We start from the raw sequence: 24817 nt of genomic DNA, 5'->3' as shown, positions 1-24817 counted from the left end.
TGAAGAGAGACCTGTCTCCTCATCTGTAAGCCTGTGGTTAGTGGGTTGTAGCGAGGAAGAGTTGTCAGCTCAGAGGAGGCTGCAGGATAAACTGAAGCCCCCTGCGGGAGCCCGGAGGCAACGGTGATGGGTGTGTTAGCAGTAGGCAGTGCTGGAAGGGTCGTTTTCTTGGGGGCCCCTCATCGTTCCAGGGTTAAATAACTTTGATCTCTGGCCCCTTGTCCGCAGAAGCTGCTACAGTAGAAATGTCCCACCTGCTCCGTGCCAGCTGCTTGGGGCTGGGCTGTGTAGCTCTCGGGTGACACAGTAGCACTGGGGCCAGCGGCTTCTGTCACACAGGCTGGCTCGCTGAGCCAATCGCTTCTCCTACGACAGCGTAAAATGAATACCCCGCAGGTGTAAATGTGGGAGAACTTCACTGAAATCAATGCGACTGCTCTGGATTTATCCCACTGAGCTAGGAGTCTGGCCTGGTACGTGCTGACTGGGCGTTGGGGCCTGTCTCATTGGTAGAGGGTCAGGAAGGCCCATGTCACAGCCCAGAACGGCCTGAGCAGGGAGATCAAGGATGGGCTGCCTTCGTCCCCTTCGAGGACAGCAGGGTTCAGGCATTATTCCCCGTATGCTCTAGGGCACCCACCTTTACCCTGGTCCTGGCTCAGGGCATCACCTCAAACTCTGTGGGTTTGCAGGGTCTTTTCCTTAACCTCTATTTATTAGTAATATCCTTAACCTCTATTTATTAACAGTTACCAGAACAGAATACACCCGCTCCCCATACAATGCCCATCACTCCCAATAAGGCAGACCAACTTTCCCTGGTGGCCAGTCGGGATCAGGTCATGCTGGGTCTCCAGCTTCTGCCCAGTGTCATTGGCAGGGTGTTGAGGTCTGATATTGGGCTGTGTCCTGGAGCTGGTTCCAAGAACTTCCTTTTGGACCCCAGTTTATAGAGTGAAACTTGAGTCCTGCTTAGCTCTACCTTAACCCATCATTTTAAGCAAGTAGTACAAAATAATTCTCTGACCAATCCGAACATAGTGTGAAACAATTCTTTACCCAGTCGGATCCCACCACCTTTGTTCATGTACACCTAGCAAAATTAGTTATGTAACAGAAACAATCAAAGAACCAGACAGAAAGCAGACAGATAAACAATAGAGAAGTGGGGACCAGCAAGGGAAAACAATAAAGAAGTAGAGATTTTACACCCGCACTGCTGATAAGTGATTCCTTTGAACATAGAATCATAGAATCATAGAATATCAGGGTTGGAAGGGACCCCAGAAGGTCATCTAGTCCAACCCCCTGCTCGAAGCAGGACCAAGTCCCAGTTAAATCATCCCAGCCAGGGCTTTGTCAAGCCTGACCTTAAAAACCTCTAAGGAAGGAGATTCTACCACCTCCCTAGGTAACGCATTCCAGTGTTTCACCACCCTCTTAGTGAAAAAGTTTTTCCTAATATCCAATCTAAACCTCCCCCATTGCAACTTGAGACCATTACTCCTCGTTCTGTCATCTGCTACCATTGAGAACAGTCTAGAGCCATCCTCTTTGGAACCCCCTTTCAGGTAGTTGAAAGCAGCTATCAAATCCCCCCTCATTCTTCTCTTCTGCAGACTAAACAATCCCAGCTCCCTCAGCCTCTCCTCATAAGTCATGTGCTCTAGACCCCTAATCATTTTTGTTGCCCTTCGCTGGACTCTCTCCAATTTATCCACATCCTTCTTGTAGTGTGGGGCCCAAAACTGGACACAGTACTCCAGATGAGGCCTCACCAGTGTCGAATAGAGGGGAACGATCACGTCCCTCGATCTGCTCGCTATGCCCCTACTTATACATCCCAAAATGCCATTGGCCTTCTTGGCAACAAGGGCACACTGCTGACTCATATCCAGCTTCTCGTCCACTGTCACCCCTAGGTCCTTTTCCGCAGAACTGCTGCCTAGCCATTCGGTCCCTAGTCTGTAGCGGTGCATTGGATTCTTCCATCCTAAGTGTAGGACCCTGCACTTATCCTTATTGAACCTCATCAGATTTCTTTTGGCCCAGTCCTCCAATTTGTCTAGGTCCTTCTGTATCCTATCCCTCCCCTCCAGCGTATCTACCACTCCTCCCAGTTTAGTATCATCCGCAAATTTGCTGAGAGTGCAATCCACACCATCCTCCAGATCATTTATGAAGATATTGAACAAAACCGGCCCCAGGACCGACATCCTAAGATCTGTTTCTTTGCCTGGTGATGGTGGGTCCTAGTAGGACAGAATTGCCTTCTGAACAGCCCGATATTACCTTGTTTTGATATAATTTAGCTGGAATGTGAGGATGTGACTTTCTGCTTCTTGGCTGCTGGCTCCTGCTCTCCTAATGCGGCTGCAGAAAAAGGTCTCTGACCGTCCAGCATGGGGCGCTGTGCCCATGCCCCGGCTGGACCCTCTCTCCAGGGCTAGCTGGAAATTGACCCTGGGCTCGAGGGCAGGGGCAGTGGTCTCTGCTGGCTTGTGCGCGGGTGCTTAGTGCTCATGTTCTCATCACTGAGCCGGGTCGGCTTTCACTAGCAGAATGTTTCAGAGGGGCAGCCGTGTTAGTCTGTATCAGCAAAAACAACGAGGAGTCCTTGTGGCACCTTAGAGACTAACAAATTTATTTGGGCATAAGCTTTCGTGGGCTAAAACCCACTTCATCAAATACAAGGAGTGGAAAATACAGTAGAGAGGGAAAATTCACAGCCCCCCGACGTGAAGCAAATACTCACCAGCAACTACACACCACACAACAAAAACACTAACCCAGGAACCAATCCCTGCAACAAATCCCGTTGCCAACTCTGTCCGCATATCTATTCAAGGGACACCATCATAGGACCTAACCACATCAGCCACACCATCAGGGGCTTGTTCACCTGCACATCTACCAATATGATATATGCCATCATGTGCCAGCAATGCCCCTCTGCCATGTCCATTGGCCAAACCAGACAGTCTCTACGCGGAAGAATAAATGGACACGTTAGAGAGCTTATTCCTTTACTCTCCCTGTTCCCTGGTCCTTCTCGCATGAACAGAGAGCAACAATACCCGAAGTCCAAAGGTGCAAACAATTCGATGTTTATTGGGGTGAACTTCCAGCAAGCTTAAATCCAAGTTCCTTTTTCCTTATTTTCGAATCCCAACTTACTTCCTGTTTGCCCCTAATTTATATAGTAATATTCCTAGCTATACCTTAACCAATCATTCTACTGAAATTTACCTAACCAATCCTAATATATTGTAACATGATTAGCTAACCAATTATATCCCACCACCTTAATTAGTTTACACCCAGCAAAATTAATTATACAGCAGACAGAAACAATCACAGAACCAGACAGAGACCATGCAAATAAACAATAGCAAAGTGGGAACTATAATGACAAAACAATACAGAAGTGAGGATTTCACAACTACATCTATAAAGACATAAGGGTTTCCCAGCTGTCTATTGATAAGTGAGTTCTTACCAGCCAGAAAACTATCAAACTAAATTTCCTTTTACATCTTCTAGGCTCTTCCCTTTCTCTGGTGGTGATAGATCGGATCACCATCTTAACAGCCCCATATTGACTAGTTTGGAATGTGAGGATGTGACCATTCGCTTCCCAGCTTATGGCTGTCTCTGCTACTTAGCCAAGGCATTGGCGTAAGAACAGGGCCTCAGACTGTCACAGTGAGAGAAGACCCTTACACAGATTCTTTCTTGTATACCTCTATTACTAGCTAAATGATAAACATATACCTAAATTCTTAAAGTATAGGCCTTTACAGGCAGGCCTGAATATCTATATCCTAACAACACAAATCTGACATCAAGAATTATAACATTCAAAAACCAATAGATGAACACTTCAGTCTCCCTGAACACTCAATAAGAGACTTAAAAGTGGCAATTCTTCAACAAAAAAAACTTCAAAAACAGACTCCAACGAGAAACTGCAGAAGTGGAATTAATTTGCAAACTGGACACCATCAAATTAGGCCTGAATAAAGGCTGGGAGTGGATGGGTCACTACAAAAACTAATTTCCCCACTGCTGATACTCACACCTTCTTGTCAATTGTTTGAAATCGGCCACCTTGATTACATTGAACTCATTAGCACTACAAAAGTGATTTTTTCGTCCCTTCTTGTCAACTGTTGAGAATAGCCCACTAGCGGAATGCCTTTGTTGGGCTCAGCAGAGTTACTTTGCAGCAGTGAGGGAGGGTGAAGCCAGCCTGGTCAATTTCACACACCGCTTTTGAGAAAAAAGAACAGGAGTACTTGTGGCACCTTAATTTGTTAGTCTCTAAGGTGCCACAAGTATTCCTGTTCTTTTTATGGATACAGACTGACACGGCTGCTACTCTGAAACCTGCTTTTGAGAAGTTTCACTTCCTGCTTCTGCTCCTTTGGCTGTCAGACCTGGCGGCAGGTTGCGTTTCCCCTTTGATCGGACATCAGAGCTGGGAAATCCCTCTTGGGCCGGCCGGTCCCTGCCCCTAGACCAAAGATGGGGGAGGGGTTGAATTTTCTAGGGCTCTACTACGAAATACTCCAAGCAAATAAACCTTGCGCCCTCTCATTAGTGAGTCTGTTCCCCAGCCACGTCTGTGCAGCAACTCCCACTGCAGGTGTGTGCCTGGGACCTTCGGCACCAAGCGCAGCCCCTCTGGCCCTTGAGCCAAAGGAGTAACAGCAGCAGCTGGTGGCAGTAGTAGGCTGTTATCTCCCAGACAGCGGGTGCACTGCATTGTGTGCTATGGGGAAGCCAGGCCAGTTCATCAGGCTCCCTTGAGGAGTGTGGGGTTAGTGTTTTGAAAAGGATGGGGCTAATAAAGGAGCAGGGGTGTGGTGAGCAGCTTCATCCCGGTGTCGCAGGCACTGACGGGGGGCCGGAGTGACTCCATCCCTTGCACTCAGTTTCTGCTGCATTACCTTCTAGGATAACTCCAATCTGTACATGGTGAAGGAATACATCCCGGGCGGGGAGATGTTCTCCCACCTACGGCAGATCGGGAGGTTCAGGTGAGCGTTGCCACGGGAGCCGATGTTGGGGACAGCGTTGCTAATGGATAGAGCTGGGTCCTAATCCTGCCTCTGCCATTCACTCCTTGTGGGGAGGGGGGAGAATCACTCTGTGCCTCCGTTTCCGCATCTGTAAATTTGGGATTTAGTTCAGTAGAGAACTAGACCTTTTATCCACTAGCAGCATCTGCAGCGACGCTGGCTTTGATCCTCATGCTGCAGGGCGTGACCTGATCCCCAGCTGGGCTGATCAGGAAGGGATTCCCCATGGGGAGAGCTGCTGAGATCTTCTGCCAGCATGAGCCACAGTCAGTGGCAGGGATGCCAGGGCCAGATGGGGCCAGGCTGGATGGAGCTGGAGGTCCGTGGGGGTGTGTGTTGAGGGGGCGAGATGCTGGTCTGGGAGGGGTTTGCCAGGCTGGGTGGACTCAGGGGTCTAGCAATGGTGGGTGGGATGTGTGGGCTAGGGCAGATGGGGCCACCAGGCCCAGAAGGGTTGGGGCATCTTGCCTGGGGTTGCCTGGGTAGATGGAGTCAGGGATCTATAAGGAAGGTGAAGCAGCCGCGTAGCCAGGTGGAGGGAACAGGGGGAGCGATCACCCAGCGGTGCTCCGGCAGCCAGCCTCACTCGCGCCGGGTGTCTGCAGCCGCCCTGACGCTCCCACCGCCGAGGTGCCGCCGAAGACCCGCAGCAGGTGGCGCTTTCTTTTTTTATTGCCAAGACATTCAAAAGGCGCCACTTGTGCTCAGTGAGGGAGGGGCCGCTCCCCCGTTCCCCCCCTAGCTACGCCACTGAGGTGAAGGTGGGGGCGGCAGGGGGCCGAGGGTGCTGGGCTGGCTGAGAGGGGGCGGATCTGGCCCGGGATGCCCACGTTCTCCTCCCACCTCATTGCAGTGAACCTCATGCCCAGTTCTACGCTGCGCAGATCGTCCTGACCTTTGAGTATCTGCACTCGCTGGATCTCATCTACCGAAACCTGAAGCCAGAGAATCTCCTGATAGACCAGCAGGGCTACATCTTGGTGATGCCCCTCCCCCACTCCTTCCCATCCCCATCCCCATCCCAGCGCTGGCTCCTGGCTCCCTGCCGTGGTCTCCTGCCTGTCTAAGTCTCTCTCTGCTGCCATCCCCTTCCCAAAGCCAAGACACCCCCAGAAATGTAACACGGCCAGAATACATCAATCTTCTGCTCCCCCCCCAATCCCCTCCTGCTGTCGCAGCCTCCAGGCTGATCCAGCTTCTCCCCTCTCTGTGTTTTGGCTCCAGGTGGCGGATTTTGGTTTTGCCAAGCAGGTGAAAGACCGAACCTGGACTCTGTGTGGGACCTCAGAATACCTGGCCCCCGAGATCATCCTCAGCAAGGTGAGCTGGGGAGGGCCTGTCCGCTGCCTGATCTCTAGCTGATCCCTGGCCACCAGGTGGTTCCTCCCACCCCCCAAATGTTCGGTGCATGACCCCAGCCTGCTTTCCCCGGACAGGGTTATAACAAGGCTGTGGACTGGTGGACTCTGGGCATCTTCATCTATGAGATGGTGGCTGGTTACCCCCCATTCTTCACGGACCAGATCATGAAGCTCTATGAGAAGATTGTCTCTGGCAAGGTATTTGAGGTGTGGGAGGGGACACTTGTGTGATTTTGTGGGGGGCAGGATTTCGCCAGCAAAAGGGACGTGCCAAGTCTCAGCGACTGATCAGAGAGATGCTTACACGCACCACACACATGTTCATGCCCTCCCATGCTCCCCCAATCCCCAACACGTGGGCATCCTCCCTGTCATGTACCCCATTCCCCCTGCACCCCAACACATAGACCCTCCCTTGCCACATACTCCTGTTCTCCAACATATGGACATCCTCCCCATTATGTCCCCCACTCCTACGCCCCACACATGGGCCCTCCCTTGCTGTGTACCCTACTTCTCCACTACATGGACTCCATTCCCCACCCCACCACCACTGGGCTCCCTGTAACTCTCATGGAGACTCCTGGAACAGGTGCTTTTGGTTTTCTTATACACTGTCGTGAATTGCAAAACTCTCCACAACTCTGCTACGTTGCAAGACTAAATGTTCCTTAAACACATCAGTCACCTCCAGGCACTGGTAGAGCACTCATCACCATAGTAACCAAGAGCCCATAATATTCCTCTGCCCACCCCAGCGCCTTCTCGCCAAGGATCTCAAAGCACTCGTGTCGGACACGGTCAGCTTTAAACCTAGTGGGGTTTTAAAAAAACAAAGTTGTGTGGCCTAGTGGGAACTCAACAGACCTGGGTTCTGTTCGCCGTTCTCCTACCAGCCTACTGAGTGACCTTGGGCAAGTCACTTCTCCCTGTGCCTCAGTTTCCCCTTATGTAAAATGAGGATAGTGATGCGGCAGCCCTGTGGAGGAAAAATGCTCAATAAGAGCTGGGGGCTGCTGCTAATTAACCATTTCAGCTCCTGTGTCAGTCCTCAGTAGCCTGAGCACTAACTTCTTGTCCACTCATTGTCCTGGAGTGTTTTTAAAGGGCTTGTTCTTTATTATTAGGTGTATTACAATAGTGCCTACAAGTCCCAGTCATGGGTCAGGACCCCATTGTGCTATAGGGCCATACATTACTACGTGTATTATGGTAGTGCCTAGGTGCCCCAGGTGTAGCCCAGGACTCCCCCTGCGCTAGGGGCTGTACATTACTAGGTGTATCTATGAATCTAGCCACGAGGGCAGGGCAGACCTCTGTCTCTCCTCCCCACCCCAGTTTCAGTTCCCGGCTTACTTCAGCTTTGACCTGAGGGGCCTGCTCCGGAACCTGCTGCAGGTGGACCTCACCAAACGCTTTGGCAACCTCAAGAACGGGGTCAACGACATCAAGAACCACAGGTGGTTTGCTACCACCGACTGGATCGCCATCTACCAGAGGAAGGTAGGAGGGCGGCGGCAGGCAGAGGAGAGCCTGGGTAACTCCCACCTGGTGCAGCCTCCGTCAGCAGGAATTGAACCTGGGATCATCAGTGCCCAGGCCTCTAGGAGCGCATTGGTTACTGGGACTCTGTAGCAGGGTGTTGTGGCTGGGTGCAACCACTAGGGGGAGATATGCTCACCCAGCATTGGTTTAAAGTTGGGAGCCCTCAGCCACCTGTTTGTAACATGGTGGCAAAAGCAAGGTTCTGTCCCCACCCCCTGAGGATAACAGCCTCCTTCTGCTGCTGCCAGCTAATGGCGTTATTCCTCCATGTCTGGTGGGAGAGGGCTGGGCTGAAGGTCCTGATTAAAAGCCTCCTGATGATGCAAGTGGGAGCTCTTACGGGGATCCAAGGGGCTCGTGACCCCCTGCCCTTCCCTGATTACAAAGTGAGAGGAGGGGGTTCTGGCTAGATAAAAGAGGGCTTGAGGAGGTACTGATCCGCATCCCTCACCTGGTTGCTAAGGGGCCCGATCCTGTATCCCTTCAGGGTGCTGGGGGTTCTGATCCTGGGCTCCTAAGGGGGGTCATGGGCTCCCCCTTCTGTGATTGCAAAGTATGTGGGTTTCTGGCTGTATAGTAGGTGGGGAGGCGGGGCTGATCCTTGCCTGCCTTGTTGCAAAGTTGGGGCCTGACCGTGCGCCCCTAGCAGACCCAGGAGTGGCAGGGGATGGGTAATACAAATGTTGATCCCTCACTTCGTCCCCAACCTCCCCCCACTCCCTTCGCAGGTGGAAGCTCCCTTTATACCAAAGTGCAACGGCCCCGGAGACACAAGTAACTTCAACGACTGTGAGGAAGAGGAGATCCGGGTCTCCAGCACTGAGACGTGCGCCGAGGAGTTTGCTGAGTTCTAGGGCGAGCGGCCCCCCCGGGAGGGTGCGCACAGAGCAGGTGGGGGCGGGGTTGGATTTGATCAAGAAAAAGACCCGAGTTCCTTGCCTGTGTGCTTTATTTTTGTAGGCGGGGGGTAGGGATTTGCCTGGATCTGGTTTGGTGGGGAGCGGGAGACCCCTTATTCTAAACCTGTATCCTCCCCCCAAAATCCCCCTTTCCCACAAAGAAGCTTGAGAGTCCCGTCTAGAGGGTGGGGGTATCATCCGCCCCGCCCTGGGAAATACATCTGTGTCCTCCGACAAAACTTGTTTCGGAAAAAACAAAACAACCCCCCCAGCTCCCACTTCCTCTTTAACAGTGTGCTTTGTTGTCAACATATTTGAAACAATTACCAATAAAGTTTTGTTTAAAAAAAAAATCAGACTGGCGTGTGGGCTGTTGGGCTCCAGGGGACAGTTGTCGTGGCTGGGATGAGCCGGGAGCTGTTCCTCTCCCCGGAGGCCCAAGGAGTTCAGGGATGGAGCTGGGGGGCCGGCGGCTGCCATAAGCGGGACCTGAACTCGCCTGGAGTTGGAAGCCCCAAGGGGCGAGTGTCCGCGCGTCAATGGGGGAGTGGGGGGCGTCTGGCCAATGGATAAACGGGCATCGCAAGCAGCAGCGGAGCGGTTATTTTATCTCGGTGTCTGGTGGGGGGGCGACAGCTGCTGGAATGCCATGGCCAGGTCTGACACCTACAATTCGAGAAGGAAGGGGAAAAATTGGCAGAGAGTTGCCATGAGAACAATTAAATGGGGGGGAACCTGCCTTATGCTGAGAGGCAAGGAGCTTCTTAAATCGAAGGTTAAGGGGTGCCGTGATCCCTGTCTCCAAGTACCCACATGGGGAATAAAACTGTGATAATGGGCTAGCCCCACCAGCAGACGAAGGTCGAAGGAGAGCCAGTGGCTGGAAGCTGAAACTAGAAACATTCAGACAGGAAAAAAGGGCAGATTTTTAACTAGGGTGGGGGGAGGGGGGTATAATTAGCCGTTGGAACAATTCACCAAGCATCGTGGTGGATTCTTCATCACTGACGCTGTTTAAATCGAGATGGGAGGTTTTTCTAAAGGATCAGCTCCAATTCCAACAGGAGTTGATTCAGGGAAGTCCTGTGGCCTGTGTTACGCAGGTCAGACGAGGTGCTCACAGTGGTCCTGTCTGAATCGATAATCTAGCCTTATGAGGCCAGGGCAGGAGAGGTGAACAGCCAGGCCGACCCCGGTGTGCAGCAGTGCAGTGCGCTAGCAGCAGGGGGATTGCCACTAGCAGAATACTCTCCGCAAAGTGTGGCTATGTGCACACCTTCCTTACTGCAGGGAAACTCCTGCCATGTGTGTGAATCTGCTTCCAAAGGGGATCAGGTAATAAGATGCCAGCTAATTCCCGGTGTGGTGGGGGGGAGAGAGGAAACCCCTATGAATGAAGGGCAGTTTATGAGGAATAAAATGAAAGTGATGGGCCCTTCCGTACAGCCCCTCGCACAAGGGGGTTCCAAGTGTGATCGGGCTGGAAACCGATTGTGTTTTGTGAGAGAATTTGAGGGTTTCAAATTTGTTCCCATTCTACATTGGAGTGAGTCAGAGCAGGAGCTTGCTTTTCCCCAGCAGAGGTGAGTGCCCAAACCACTGGGTTACTGCGGGGTCTTGTTTTGACCTGAGAAACCTTTCAACCTGTCCTTGAAAAGTTTCGTTGTCTATAAATCAGCATTTTCTGGCGATAAAACTGCCCCGCTCTGCCTCTGGGCACCACTGCCTGTACAAAGGAACCCGGCTGAAATTTTTTAATGTAACCTTCATATTCTTACTCGTAGCAACCTTTGTGCTTCGGGCACAAGGCTGACAGGATTTCTGTGTGGGGATTTTGTTTTCTTCTTAAGGCACCAGTCACCAAATCATGTGAGCCTCCCCGGTTTGATTAAAAAGCAATCAGGGCTTGTCTGCATGGGGAAATTTGACTGGAGTCGCTATGTTCCACTGTAGCTCTTTCTGTTAATTTCCTCAGGTGGAAAAACCCTCCCTGTCTCGCCCTCTTCACTGCAGAGAAAAGCTTGAACCAGGTGACCTTTTAAAAGTCCCCATAGCAGGAAGTGAATAAAAACACCCTGCCAAGTATTTATAAAATCTCATGATTTTGAATCCAATCTCAAGATTTGGTTTGAGGCCCATCGTTATTTTTCACCAGTCGGGGTTGGCATCGCTGCAGCGGCGGAAGCCAGGCAAATAGCCTTTTGAGTTTGCCCAGTTTACGCTTTGCAGCATTTTCTCGGGTCTCTGTTGCTGTCTGGCTATGGGCAGATCCCCCTGTTTGTTTGGCGTCGGTCTTACATGAGTGGGGGCCAAAAAAGTGTGTAAAAATTGGCAGAGGATTTTGGGGTGGGGGCGGGCATTGGGCCTAAGCTACTTTTAGTTTCTTTTTTAAAAATCACCAAGATTGCACGTTGACTGTCTTTAATGTGTGTGTCAGGTATTATCCGCCTCTTACAGAGTGGAGCACACACAGAACCCAGGTGTCCTGGCTTCCAGCCCCTCCCCTAACCACTAGACACCACTCCGCTCCCACTGCTGGAAATAGAACCCAGGAGTCTGGATTCTCCAAGTCCTTTTCTCGACTCCGCCTACATCGGCTACATCTGTACAGACTGTCCTCGTCCACCATTTTGGATGCCTTCCATGATTAGCGCAGCAGGGTGGGTTCAAGCATGGCCCCTCCTTAATCCACCCCCCATGTCAGAGGGCATAGGACTGATCATGTGACTGGCTACTATTTCCAGCAATGCCAAGGGACCATGTTCTAGTGGTTAAAGTGGGGTGCATGAGCGTGGGGGTGGGGTTGTGTGCTGGAACTCCTGGGTTCTATTCCCAGCTCTGTGACGGGATCTACTGAGTAAGGCCAGGGCAGCTGGAGCTGGGAGTCAGGACTCCTGGGTTCTAGAGGGGAGTGGGCTCTGGGCGTTAGGGTCGGGTGGGGCTTGGAAGTCAGGACTCCTGGGTCCTGTGCCACCAGCTGTGTGACCTGAGCCCTTCTCTCTGCCTCATTTTCCCATCTATGAAGTGATGATAACCAAGGCTGCTGTTCTCGCCCCAGCCCCCCCATTGACCCCCACTTCCTTCATCGTGCCTGGCTGGAGCCTCATACCCCAAGATGTCCTGCACGGAGCTGTGCCTGGTACCATCCCTCAGGCCAGGGGCCGTTGGTTGAGGCTGGTAGCCAGATAAGAAACTAGATCCGCAGCTGGCATCAGTCTTTCGTCTCTGTGGACTCTAAGGGAGTGGTGCCGATTGACACCAGGTGATGCTAGCGGCATGATGTGAATTGGGAATCTGGGCCCGGGCTACCTGAGAGCCAGGTCTGACTGCCAGGTAGCTCCAGAGCTGCAAATCCAACCCAACAGCCATGGGGCTGCACACTCAGGGTGAACGGCTCAGTGGTGTTTTCAGCTGGCGCCAGCCAGCCATGGAGAGAGGGAAAGCGGCTGCTGCCAGTCTGCCAGCTGTGCTGCAAAATCCTGCCAGCGGGGGAGCGGGCCAGCAGCAAGGGCCCTTAAGGGCTTTCAGGCTTTTGCTGCCACAGTTCTGGGCCCTGGCAGCTGTCTGGGACTTGGGCCCTGTGGTCCTGTGTCTCACCAGAAGGGTGCCCCCAACCCCCGCTTAGGAGTTCAGGCTCCCTGGCTCATTTGGGCCTGGCTGTGACTAACCAGGCCCCAGCCAAAAGAGCTAAAGTGAGTTGCTTGCCTCAGAGGCTATGGTGGCCCATCTGCTGGGGGCCAGAAAGAACTGCAGCAAGGGGGCCCCTGAGGCAGCAGAATGGGGGGCAGCGGGTAAGAGTTCAATTGCTACCAGGAGCCCCCCACCCGGGCAGACAGGCTCCTGTGTCCCATTCCAGCCCCCGCCAGACGGGCGCCCCCTAGAGGAGAAAGGCTCCGTGCTCTATTCCCCACCCCTCTGAGCCCCTTGCTTAGCTGCGCCCCCTCTGGATGGACCCAGGGTTACTTCGCCCAGACCCTGAGCCCCTAGTTGTCGGGTGCGGGGGGGGGGCATGGAAGCGCCCCATGACCTCCCCCATCCCCTAAAGGGGCGACCAAGCCTCCACCAATGCCGCTCTGCAGCACCGCCAAAGCCAGCTGCAAGCAGGGACATGGGCCAGCTCCCCCGTGCGGGAAGTGGGGTGATGGGGGGGCAGCGACTGCGGCGGGATGGAGTCGGCTGCTGGGAGATAGGGCAGGTTTGGGGGAGGGGGCAGGAAGGGGATAGGGAAGAGTTTGCTGTGGGTCGGGGGGAGGGGACCGGGGGGGGATGAATGCTGGTGGGGGGTGGAGAGTGGGATGGGTGAGCGGTGAGGACTGTTGCTGGGGGTCAGAAAGGCAGGGGTGAGGGGCTGGGCTGGACGGCGGAGTGCCGGGAAACACGCAGGACTCGGAACTCGCCGGCTCCACCTTAAGCGGCCGGGGGAAGGGAGGTTGCGGGCAGCGGCGCCTCCTTAAGCCGCGCGAGGGGCTGCGGGTCCCGGGCGGCGGCGCGTGCGGCGGGGAGGGAGGGGCTCGCGCTGCCTGCCCGGGACCAGCCCGCGCGCCACCGACTCCAGCTGCAGCCGCGGCAGCGCTCGGGGAGCCCGGCCGGGGGATAGCGCCCGGGGAAGGAGGAGCGACTCCGCGCGGGCAGGGGGCGGCGCGCCGAGCCGGTGCAGCGGGGAGCGCCAGCGGCGCCGGGACCGTGCAGCTGCCCGCAGAAGGCCCGCCGAAGGAGCCGGTGCAGCGGGCGCAGCCCACGGGGGAGGGGAGGCAGAGAAGCGGTAGCGGCCCCGGCCGGGCGAACCAGGAGGTGGCGGCATGGCCGGGCCCCCGCCGCCCCCGCCGGGGCAGGAGGCGCCCCGCTACCAGGAGTGGATCCTGGACACCATCGACTCGCTGCGCTCCCGTAAGGCGCGGCCGGACCTGGAGCGCATCTGCCGCATGGTGCGGCGGAGACACGGGCCGGAGCCCGAGCGCACCCGGGCCGAGCTGGAGAAGCTGATCCAGCAGCGGGCGGTGCTGCGAGTCAGCTACAAAGGCAGCATCTCCTACCGCAACGCCGCCCGCGTCCAGCCGCCCCGCCGGGGGGCCCCGGCGCCGGCCCCGGCCCAGCGCCCCGGGGGCGCCTCCCGCCCGCACCGCGCCTCCCCGCCCGGAGCGTCCCCCGCCGCGCCCCGCTCCACGCGGGCACCGGCTCCCGCCGCGCCCCGCTCCCACCGGGCAGCGCCCCGCGCCGAGCCGCCGCCGCCTCCTCGTAGGACCGGTCGGGAGCGGCCGCCGCCCCCTGCGCCCCCGGCCCCAGAAGAGGAGGCCCCGGAGCGCAGCTCCCCAGTCAGCCTGCGGGAGATCGTGCGCTACCTGGGCGGGGATGGGAGCGCGGCCGGGGGCGGCCGGGTGACCCGCGGCCGAGTCCAGGGGCTGCTGGAGGAGGAAGTGGCCCGCGGGAGGCTGGAAAGGACCCGCTTCAGCAGCATTGCTCTGGCCCGGGCGGAAAGGGGGCCCCAGGGACGCGCCCCCCACGTCAGGGCGCACCGGAGCAAGGTGAGCGCGGGGAAGGGCCTGGGGCAGGTGGCAGGAGTGTCGGGGTGGGGGTGAGCGGCGCCCTGGCGCCCGGAGGGACGGGCAGGAGTGGGAGGGTGAGCGGTGACCCGGGGAAAGGGGCAGTGGCGGGGGTGGGGAAGGCTTGGGGCAGGCGGCACGTGAGTACCAGGGTGGGGCGAGGGGGTGCGGTGCCCCGGCCCCGGAGGGGGAGGGGCAGTGTCTGGGGGCGGGGGGAGTGAGCCGTGCCCTGGTGGGGGAGGGGCAATGTCTGGGAAGGGCGGGGCTGTGTCGGGGGGGGGGGGAGTGAGCGGTGCTCCGGCCCCTGTGGGGGGAGGGGCAGTGAGCAGAGGGCAGTGCCCTGGGCCACAGGGGAGGTTCAGCTCAGAAAAGGGTTGGCTTAGGGGGTGCTTGGGATAGGACCTGAGCTGGCTGCACAAGAAGGTGATGGCTGGAGGGGGGGTCAGCATCTGGGAGGGGGGATACATAGGAAGGGGCTGCACATGGAGTAAAGGGATCGGGGCTGCTTGGGGCAGGGCTGCCAGGGAGTTAGGGGTCAGGCAGTGATCCGGTGCTTGTTTCCAGGGAAGGTGCCAGTGGCCAGGCCCTGGGGCTGCCTCTTTCGCTCCTGTACAGGCATATGCCCAGAGAGTCACAGGATATGCAAGGTGTCAAGAGGCAGGACTGCCTGGGGTGCCATGGGGCATCTGGGGTGGGAGGGAGGGACCATGGGCAGTGCCAGTCAAAGGGGCTTAGAATGAAAGCGGCCATGGGAATCGAGTTGGGTGATGTCCAGGATTGTTCCAGTTTAGGGTGCGAGTGCTGCCGTAGTTTCTGATCCGCTGAGGCCTCCTGTCCTGGCAAGGTCCCGGGCGATGATGCCTACCCTGGCTGTGATGCGTTGGTCTGGACAGTCTGTGTGATGGATGGGTCTGTTCAAACAGCGCTACGCTCACAGCAAAGCATCCAGGAACAACCAACCTTCAAGCAGCTTCCCGGCAACCGTTCGTGGGCGCTGGGCCCCAGCCCTGCCAGACAGCCCCCTGGCAACCAGTGCTGGGCCCAGCACAGCCTTATGATAAGAACAGCTTTCCTGGGCCAGCCCAATGGTCCCCCTAGCTCAGTAACCTGTCTTGCAACAGTGACTGTGACCAGAGGGAACGAACAGGACAGGGCAATTAGTGAGTGATCCATCCCTTGTCATCCAGTCCCAACTTCTGGCAGTCAGAGGCTTAGGGACACCCAGAGCATGGGGCTGCCTCCCTGACCATCTTGGCTAATAGCCATTGCTGGATCTATCCCCTGTAAACATATCTCATTCTTTTCTGAGCCCAGTTCCACTTTTGGCCACCACAACACTCCCTGGCCACGAGTTCCACAGGCTGGCTGTGTGTTGTGTGAAGAAGAACTTCTTTGGGTTTGTTTTAAACCTGCTGCCTGTTAATTTCATTGGGCGACCCTTGGTTCTTGTGTTATGTGAAAGGGTAAATAATACTTCTGAATTCACTTTCTCCACGCCACTCCTGATTGTATAGACCTCTATCATATCCCCCTGAACGGTCCCAGGTGTTTTAATCTGTCATACAGAAGCTGTTTCATCCCCCTAATCATTTTTGTTGCTTTTTTCCAATGCTAATGTATTTTTTTTGAGATGGGGCAACCAAAATTGCATGCCGTATTCAAGGTGTGGGTGCACCATGGATTCATATAGTGGCATTGTGATATTTCCTCTCTTACTGTCTTTCCCTTTGCTAATGGTTCCTAACATGCTGTTAATTTTTTGATGGCCCTGCACACTGAGTGGAAGTTTTCAGAGAACTATTCACGATGACTCCCAAGATCTTTCTTGAGTGGTAACAGCTAAGTTAGACCCCATCATTTTGTACATATAGTTGGAATTATGTTTTGCAATGTGCGTTACTTTGCATTTATCAACATTGAATTTCATCTGCCATTTTTCAGAGTAACAGCCGTGTTAGTCTGTATTCGTAAAAAGAAAAGGAGTAAGCTCATGCTCAAATAAACTGGTTAGTCTCTAAGGTGCCACAAGTACTCCTTTTCTTTTTATCTGCCATTTTGTTGCCCAATCACCCAGTTTCGTGGGATCCCTTTGTAACTCTTCACAGTCCGCTTTGGACTAAACTACCATGAGTAATTTTGTATTCTCTGCAAACTTTGCCACCTCACTGTTTGCCCCCTTTTTCAGATAATTTCGGAATATGTTGAACAGAATGGGTCCCAGTACAGATCCCTGGGGGACCCCGCTATTTACCACTTTCCATGGTGAAAACTGATCATCTGACCCTATTCTTTGCTTTCCATCTTTTAACAATCCAGGACCCCTGGTGCAGGCCTGCTGGGCAACCCTACAATCTCTGCCTGTGTTTTGGGGGTGGCTGTGTTCTCTTTATGAAGTGCCCAGCACAGTTCTAACTGGGACCTTTGGGCACTACCATAATATAACTATAATGAGAGCACTCCGCACGGGCCTGGCTGGCAGCCCGGCAATAACAAACCAGGCATCTCTGGCATGGCTTCCTCAGGTAGGCAGTCTGTGGGGGGGAGGCCTCTGACGAAGGGAGAGCCAGCTCTTGCTGAAGAACTTGGACTTTCGCTCTGTTTTTGCTGCGGTGGTTGTAAAAGAACAAAGGGGGGTATATTTTCTATTTCTATTTTTTTAAAACCATTTTTGTTCCTTTTAAAAGCAGAAGGGTGCGGGGGTGTAATTATCTTCTAAATCCTAATGAGCTATTTTAACAGGCTCTGTTAAAACTAAATTGGGAGCTCCTGGTTTTGCTTCAGACATTTTTTTTGTTTGAGTTGGATTAGTGCCTAGATGCCCCAGCTGAGATGGGTGGGGGCCCCTTCGGGCTGGGTGCGGCAGGGGCCCCCATCTGAGATTAGGGACCCACCATTGTGCAGAGTGTTGCACAGGCATGTGGCAAGAGAGAGAGTGTTCCTGCCCCAGAGAATTTATAATCTAGACAGACAAAGGAAGGATTATCCCTGTTTTACAGCTGGGGAAACTGAGGCAGAGAGCAGGGCAGTGACTTGCCCAAGGCTGCCCGACAGGCCAGTTTCAGAGTTGGGAATAGAGCCCAGGTCTCCTGACTCCTAGGCTGGTGCCACATACATTGGACCATGCTGCCTCTGACCCATCTCAACATGAGCTTTGGGCGTAAAGTTAAGGTGACCAGATGTCCCGTTTTTAAAGGGACAGTCCTGTTTTTTGGGACTTTTTCTTATATGGGCGCCTACTACCCCCCACCCCGTCCCGATTTTTCACAGTTGCTATCTGGTCACCCTTTGTTTACAACAAACTCTTCCCCAGTCCAGTGCTGCCACAGTCAAAGTGGTCCTGGTGCTTCTAGGAATGGGTCCAGCTGGACGTGCGCCCGGTAGTCTGCTCCGGCAGAGGGGTCTCCGTGGCAGCTGGCGCTCTCCAGGAGGAAGTCTCTTCTGATGAGGTAGTTTGGTAGCCCAGCAGCTTCCTGTTTGAGGGTCGATTTTTATGCTGTGACCGACTCGCTGTGGTTAGATGCTGAGCCCTGTATCCTAAGAGTCGCCTAAGACTAGAGCAGGCAGGGTGCTGGAGAAGGGAGTATGGGGACTGGAATAGTGGGGGTGGAGGGCTGCGGGTTGGGATCAAGGGGCACCACCAGAGCTGGGGTGGGGACCCAGATTTGGACTAGCAGGGGGCTCCAGGCAGGATTGAGGGGCATTGGCAGAGCTGATGTGGGCGTGGAGCCCAGGGCTGGGTTAGCAGGGGGTCCCGAGTCAGGGAGAGTGGCTAGATGGGGCCCAATGGTGGGTAAAGCCAGGAGCCCCAGCCTTGCCCAGAAGATGCCTTGTGCAGGGCACAGAGGAGCAGCTTCCTGGGGTCTCTAACTCTGGATTCTTGGTGCCCGCAGAAGGCCGGGGAGGAGCCATCGGAGGAGAAGGGGGAGGAGGAAGAGGAGGATGACGAGGCCTCCACCATGTCAGAGGGCTCCGAGGCTCCAGACTACGAGGGGGCGGGCGCCGGGGCTGGGTTGGAGAGTGACGGCAAAGCAGCCCCCGCCGAGCAGAGCCAGATGAACGGGGACTGTAAGGACAGCAGGCGTGGTGGGAAGGACTGTCCCGCGGGGGGTGGCCACACCAGGGACTTGCACCCCCCGGAGGAGCACTCCCCGGACAAGGGCTCCGAGCGCCCCCACCGCGAAGGCAGCGAGAGGTGTCATGCCAAGGCCTGCTCCCCTGGGGAGAGCGCCTGCCAGCAGTTCGGGATGGGCAAGAAGGAAGGGGGCTCCTACGGGCAGCCAGACAGAGCAGGTATCGGAGTGGGGAGACTCCAGGGGCTGAAATTTCTCTTAGGGAAAGGGGGTAAGGGGAAACCAAGGGTCTATGGGCGGAGGGCGGGAAGGGTGAGGCTGGTGAGGTGCAGTGGCTGAGATCACCTGTGAAATGAGTTTGGCAGGTCTCAGCCTTGGGGATGTTGTGAAATTCCGCTGTGCTGGCTGTGTCTGCATTTGGGGGACAGCTCTGGACCTGGAATATCCAGGGGGCTGCAAGACAGGATTGAGGAGCATCGGAAGAGCTGTGGGAAGGGGGAGCCCAGGGCCGGGATAGCAGAGGCTTGCGGGTCAGCATCGAGGAGCATCAGCAGAACTTTAGGGGCGGGAGGAAAACCAGGACAATGGGACAAGATTGAGGGGTATCAGTCGGGCTGGAGGACATCAGGGGAGCCAGGGGCTGCGGGGGGCTGGTTTCCTCATGTTCCACGGGGAGGTGAAAGCCCTGTCTGTGATTGTGCCGGGCCTGACATCTCTCTCTCGTTCTCTCCTGCTTGCAGTCTCTCCAGCCGTCGCGGGCGCAGACCCCCCTGTGCCCTTGTCCCCCGGGCGGCCGGGCATCCAGGCAGCGGACGGGACACCGTTCAGCTGCGTGTAAGTCCTGCGCTCGTTGACTTCTTGCCTGCCCGTCCCCCTTGCTGCCACCAGGAGGATCTCCCTCTGCCCAGCGCCAGGGCTGGTATTTAGTCTGTGAGCCCTGTGTGAGCAAGTCAGGCTCTAAAATGTCCCCCATCCCCATGGTTATCAACCCACTCTCCCCCCCCCCCCCCCCCCCCCAGCAGCTGGGTCCTTAAATCTCCACATGTGACATGTTTCCCTGCTGCTTCCCCCAGCGACTCCCGGCTGCACCAGTGCCCCACCCCAGTGGGAGCCTCCAGGGTCTGCCACCCCCATGGCATGGGCGAAGCCCTCCATGCTCTGGCAGCTCCCCCATTCCCTTCCTGCCTCCATTAACCCTTGGCTGCCTGGAGACCCCTGTTGCAGAGAGGGACTGGCTCCCAGCCCCCTCCCCTCAAGATGTCAGGGGACTCCCCCCAGTGTGGGAGGGGATGGGGCAGAGGAGTTCAGACCTGGTGATGAAGGCAGGGTGGAGGCTGTGTCTGCCTGGGAGATGAGGGTTGTGGCCAGGACCCTGATGGCTCTGTTCCCCTTTCCCCCGCCCAGCTCGGTGAAGAAGGAGAAGCCCTCGGACCCCGTGGAGTGGACAGTGATGGACGTGGTGGATTATTTCACAGAGGCTGGATTTGCAGAGCAGGCGCTGGCCTTTCAGGAGCAGGTCGGTGCAGGGCTGATGGATCCCACCTGAAAGTGTGGGGGGGAGGGGCTTGAGGCCCCACCCCCTCTGTGGCCCCACCCCCTTAGAATCATAGAATATCAGGGTTGGAAGGGACCTCAGGAGGTCATCCAGTCCAACCCCCTGCTCAAAGCAGGACCAATCCCCAATCAAATCATCCCAGCCAAGGCTTTGTCAAGCCTGACCTTAAAAACTTCCAAGGAAGGAGATTCTACCACCTCCCTAGGTAACGCATTCCAGTGTTTCACCACCCTCTTAGTGAAAAAGTTTTTCCTAATATCCAACCTAAACCTCCCCCACTGCAACTTGAGACCATTACTCCTTGTCCTGTCCTCTTCTACCACTGAGAATAGTCTAGAACCATCCTCTCTGGAACCACCTCTCAGGTAGTTGAAAGCAGCTATCAAATCCCCCCTCATTCTTCTCTTCCGCAGACTAAACAATCCCAGTTCCCTCAGCCTCTCCTCATAAGTCATGTGTTCCAGACCCCTAATCATTTTTGTTGCCCTTCGCTGGACTCTCTCCAATTTATCCACGTCCTTCTTGTAGTGTGGGGCCCAAAACTGGACACAGTACTCCAGATGAGGCCTCACCAATGTCGAATAGAGGGGAACGATCACGTCCCTCGATCTGCTCGCTATGCCCCTACTTATACATCCCAAAATGCCATTGGCCTTCTTGGCAACAAGGGCACACTGCTGACTCATATCCAGCTTCTCGTCCACTGTAACCCCTAGGTCCTTTTCTGCAGAACTGCTGCCTAGCCATTCGGTCCCTAGTCTGTAGCTGTGCATTGGGTTCTTCCGTCCTAAGTGCTGGACCCTGCACTTATCCTTATTGAACCGCATCAGGTTTCTTTTGGCCCAATCCTCCAATTTGTCTAGGTCCCTTTGTATCCTATCCCTCCCCTCCAGCGTATCTACCACTCCTCCCAGTTTAGTATCATCTGCAAATTTGCTGAGAGTGCAATCCACACCATCCTCCAGATCATTTATGAAGATATTGAACAAAACCGGCCCCAGGACCGACCCCTGGGGCACTCCACTTGACACCGGCTGCCAACTAGACATGGAGCCATTGATCACTACCCGTTGAGCCCGACAATCTAGCCAACTTTCTACCCACCTTATAGTGCATTCATCCAGCCCATACTTCTTTAACTTGCTGACAAGAATACTGTGGGAGACAGTGTCAAAAGCTCTGCTAAAGTCAAGAAACAATACATCCACTGCTTTCCCTTCATCCACAGAATCAGTAATCTCATCATAGAAGGCTATTAGATTAGTCAGGCATGACCTTCCCTTGGTGAATCCATGCTGACTGTTCCTGATCACTTTCCTCTCGTGTAAGTGCTTCAGGATTGATTCCTTGAGGACCTGCTCCATGATTTTTCCGGGGACTGAGGTGAGGCTGACTGGCCTGTAGTTCCCAGGATCCTCCTTCTTCCCTTTTTTAAAGATTGGCACTACATTAGCCTTTTTCCAGTCATCCGGGACTTCCCCTGTTCGCCACGAGTTTTCAAAGATAATGGCCAATGGCTCTGCAATCACATCCGCCAATTCCTTTAGCACTCTCGGATGCAACTCGTCCGGCCCCATAGACTTGTGCACGTCCAGCTTTTCTAAATAGTCCCTAACCACCTCTTTCTCCACAGAGGGCTGGCCATCTACTCCCCATGTTGCGATGCCCAGCGCAGCAGTCTGGGAGGTGTCCTTGTTAGTGAAGACAGAGGCAAAAAAAGCATTGAGAACATTAGCTTTTTCCGCATCCTCTGTCACTAGGTTGCCTCCCTCATTCAGTAAGGGGCCCACACTTTCCTTGGCTTTCTTCTTGTTGCCAACATACCTGAAGAAACCCTTCTTGTTACTCTTGACATCTCTTGCTAGCTGCAGCTCCAGGTGCGATTTGGCCCTCCTGATTTCATTCGTACATGCCCGAGCAATATTTTTATACTCCTCCCTGGTCATATGTCCAACCTTCCACTTCTTGTAAGCTTCTTTTTTATGTTTAAGATCCGCTAGGATTTCACCGTTAAGCCAAGCTGGTCGCCTGCCATATTTACTATTCTTTCGACTCATCGGGATGGTTTGTCCCTGTAACCTCAACAGGGATTCCTTGAAATACAGCCAGCTCTCCTGGACTCCTTTCCCCTTCATGTTAGTCCCCCAGGGGATCCTACCCATCCGCTCCCTGAGGGAGTCGAAGTCTGCTTTCCTGAAGTCCAGGGTCCGTATCCTGCTGCTCTCCTTTCTTCCCTGCATCAGGATCCTGAACTCAACCAACTCATGGTCACTGCCTCCCAGATTCCCGTCCACTTTTGCTTCCCCCACTAATTCTTCCCTGTTTGTGAGCAGCAGGTCAAGAAAAGCTCCCCCCCAGTTGGCTCGTCTAGCACTTGCACCAGGAAATTGTCCCCTGCGCTTTCCAAAAACTTCCTGGATTGTCTATGCACCGCTGTATTGCTCTCCCAGCAAATATCAGGAAAATTAAAGTCACCCATGAGAACCAGGGCGTGCGATCTAGTAGCTTCTGCGAGTTGCCGGAAGAAAGCCTCATCCACCTCATCCCCCTGGTCCTTCTCCTGAGGACCTGCCCCCCAGCCAAGCCTGGAAGTGGCAGGCCCTGAGAGCAGCCCCCGGCCCATGTCCCAGGGCAGGTGGAGGGTCCGCAGCTCCCCACTGCTGCTCGTGCGGCTTTTATCCTGACCTGGCTCTGGCTACAGGCCTGGCCTGGGGGTGGGGCCTCGGGGGCTGAAGAGCTGCAGCTGGGCCTTGATAACAGCTCCCTGGGCACAGACCCCCCATTTGCCCTGGGCGGGGGGCTTAAGGGGTGGGGACACGGGTCGGGTGCTGCTCTCGGGGGGGGTCCCCCCCACTTCAGGCAGGTGGAGGGTCTGCAGTTCCCCACAGTTGCCTGGGCTCCCGGGGCCGCTCTTACCTGGCTGGGCTCCAGCTTCTGGCCTGGTTGGGGGGGGCCGGGCCTGTGGTGAAAAGTGGATGGGCCTTGGCCCCTCCCATTCTGGCGCCCCTGGGTCAGTGCTCAGGGGTGGGGGCAGCTGCCAGCTCGGAGGCAGGGAGCATTGTGTGGAGAGAACCAGTCCCCTAGAGGAGAAAGGCCCCGTGTCCCATTCCCCGCCCTGTTAACCCTTCCTCCGTTGTCCCTTGCAGGAGATCGACGGGAAGTCCCTGCTGCTCATGCAGCGCACAGACGTCCTGACCGGGCTATCCATCCGCCTGGGCCCCGCGCTGAAGATCTACGAGTACCACATCAAGGTGCTGCAGCAGAGCCACTTCGAGGAGGACGAGGTGGATTCCTTCCTGGGCTGAGCAGGGAGACGGGGGGGGTCGCAGCTGGGGCCAAGCGGGACTGTGCCAGCAGCTGCCGCCTCCTGCCGGTCCCCTCCCTGCCTGCTGCACCCCTTCCCCGGGTGTCTCCGGAATCAGCCCTCCCAGCATCCCTCTATCTCCATGGAAACGGATGATGGGGGGGTGTCCATCAGTCTGGGGGCTTTTGGTGCAGGGGGGAAGAGAGCCAGGAAAGGACCCTGGCATCCTAGCTGCATCCTCCCTCCTCTCGTGACTAACCCCCAAGTGGCTGGGGAGGGGTAGAAAACCTGCAGTGGGGAGGGAGTGAAGGCGTAGGATTCGGAGGAGGGGTTTACAGGGGTGTTTTTTGGGGGGAGGGGGGAATCCGTGCCCAGCACTGCCCCCCCCCACTCCTCCATTGTGTGTTTATTCCCTTGGTTAGTCTCACATCGTAGCATCGTTGGCCATTTCAAGCTGGGAGCAGGTGGGAGAGGTGGATTTTTTCGCTCATTTCATGCCCAGGAGATGTCTGAGGACTTTGGTGGGGGCCTCTTTTAGCTCTTCCCCCCCCCCCCCCCCCCCGACTCAGGACATGGCACTCTGGTTTGATCTCCCCTCACCCCCAACATCTGGTCTCCCTGCTGTCCGGATGGGGTGGGGCAGGGATTTTTTGGGGGTAGGTGGGGCACTGGGGGGCGCCCTGCATCAGGGGAAGGTTTTAACAGGGGATCCTTTTTATTCTCTGGTTGGGCAGGGGGGTAAAATTGTTTTTGTTTGTTTTTTTTTTTTGGTTTGTTTTTTTACATATCAATGGATGCTACCCAGAGTCAGTCGCTTTTTAATATCGCACCCTCCCGTCCCCCCCACCTTCCTTTTTTTAAAATAAAAAAATATATCTTAAAAACAAGAGAAACACCAATCGGTTAATATTTCTGGACCGTTTCAGGATGGGAGCAGGAGGGCAGAGCTTAGGACAGCTGAGAGATGAGTTGTGTCTAAAGAGAGGTGTTTTTGGGCGGGGGCTGGGAGTCAGGACTTCTGGGTTCTGTGCCTGGCTCTGGAATGAGAATATGGGCTAGTGGTTGGTTTGTGTGGGGGTCAGGGCTCCTGGGTTCTGTCCCCAGTTCTGGGAGGGGAGTGGAATCTAGTGAGATTATTCCCACTTTAGAGAGGGGATGATCAGTGTTAGATCAGTGGCAGAACTGGGGTTAGAACCCAGGAATCCTGACTTCCAGTTGCCCCCCCCCTCCCCACTCGAACAACTAGACCTCACTTACCCCAGAGGAGGCCAGTTCCTGTGCTTTGGCACCTCCCCCTCTCTTCCCCCCCCCCCCCCCTTTGGGGAAGCTGGTTGTTAAGGAAGGAATGCTGGCTTCCTGTTAGCCCAGTACCCAGAGGATGGATGTGTTTCCTCTTGTGCTGACCCCGTCCCAGGTAAGAGCTTGGGGGCAAAGTGTTTGAATCTCAACTCACCTGGCT

General features: G+C 55.3%; 2 protein-coding genes across 12 annotated transcripts in view; both read left to right on the top strand.

The window, feature by feature from the left end:
* LOC102930962 (cAMP-dependent protein kinase catalytic subunit alpha) overlaps positions 1-9231 on the top strand; it is a 28079-nt gene extending 18848 nt beyond the window's left edge. For all 11 annotated transcript variants that reach the window (XM_043532527.1, XM_043532526.1, XM_037888123.2 and 8 more), the window contains 6 exons: positions 4960-5042; positions 5938-6064; positions 6309-6404; positions 6521-6643; positions 7784-7948; positions 8719-9231. In XM_043532527.1, coding sequence (XP_043388462.1) covers positions 4960-5042; positions 5938-6064; positions 6309-6404; positions 6521-6643; positions 7784-7948; positions 8719-8844 — 720 coding nt within the window. In that variant the 3' untranslated portion in view covers positions 8845-9231. The remainder of the gene's footprint in view (positions 1-4959; positions 5043-5937; positions 6065-6308; positions 6405-6520; positions 6644-7783; positions 7949-8718) is intronic.
* A 4138-nt stretch (positions 9232-13369) lies between these two features.
* SAMD1 (sterile alpha motif domain containing 1) lies at positions 13370-24221 on the top strand. The gene is made up of 5 exons (XM_037888102.2): positions 13370-14411; positions 18320-18719; positions 19240-19333; positions 19904-20015; positions 23201-24221. Exons 1-5 carry the CDS (start codon positions 13689-13691, stop codon positions 23357-23359), a joined length of 1488 nt encoding a protein of 495 aa, XP_037744030.1. The 5' UTR covers positions 13370-13688; the 3' UTR covers positions 23360-24221.
* The last annotated feature ends 596 nt before the right edge of the window (positions 24222-24817 follow it).

This window comes from Chelonia mydas, chromosome 20 (assembly GCF_015237465.2).
Source record: "Chelonia mydas isolate rCheMyd1 chromosome 20, rCheMyd1.pri.v2, whole genome shotgun sequence".
In the NCBI taxonomy this organism is placed as follows: Eukaryota; Metazoa; Chordata; order Testudines; family Cheloniidae; genus Chelonia; species Chelonia mydas.
The sequence above is the reverse complement of the archived record's forward strand: the minus strand, read 5'-3'. Positions and strand labels throughout refer to the sequence as shown.

What these genes read in the sequence shown, in the direction of transcription:
- SAMD1 (XM_037888102.2), top strand. Translation starts at nt 13,689, where the DNA reads ATGGCCGGGCCCCCGCCGCCCCCGCCGGGGCAGGAGGCGCCCCGCTAC. An exon ending in CGGGCAGCCAGACAGAGCAG is followed by an intron (nt 18,720 to 19,239) that starts GTATCGGAGTGG and finishes TCCTGCTTGCAG; the next exon opens with TCTCTCCAGCCGTCGCGGGC. An exon ending in CGCTGGCCTTTCAGGAGCAG is followed by an intron (nt 20,016 to 23,200) that starts GTCGGTGCAGGG and finishes TGTCCCTTGCAG; the next exon opens with GAGATCGACGGGAAGTCCCT.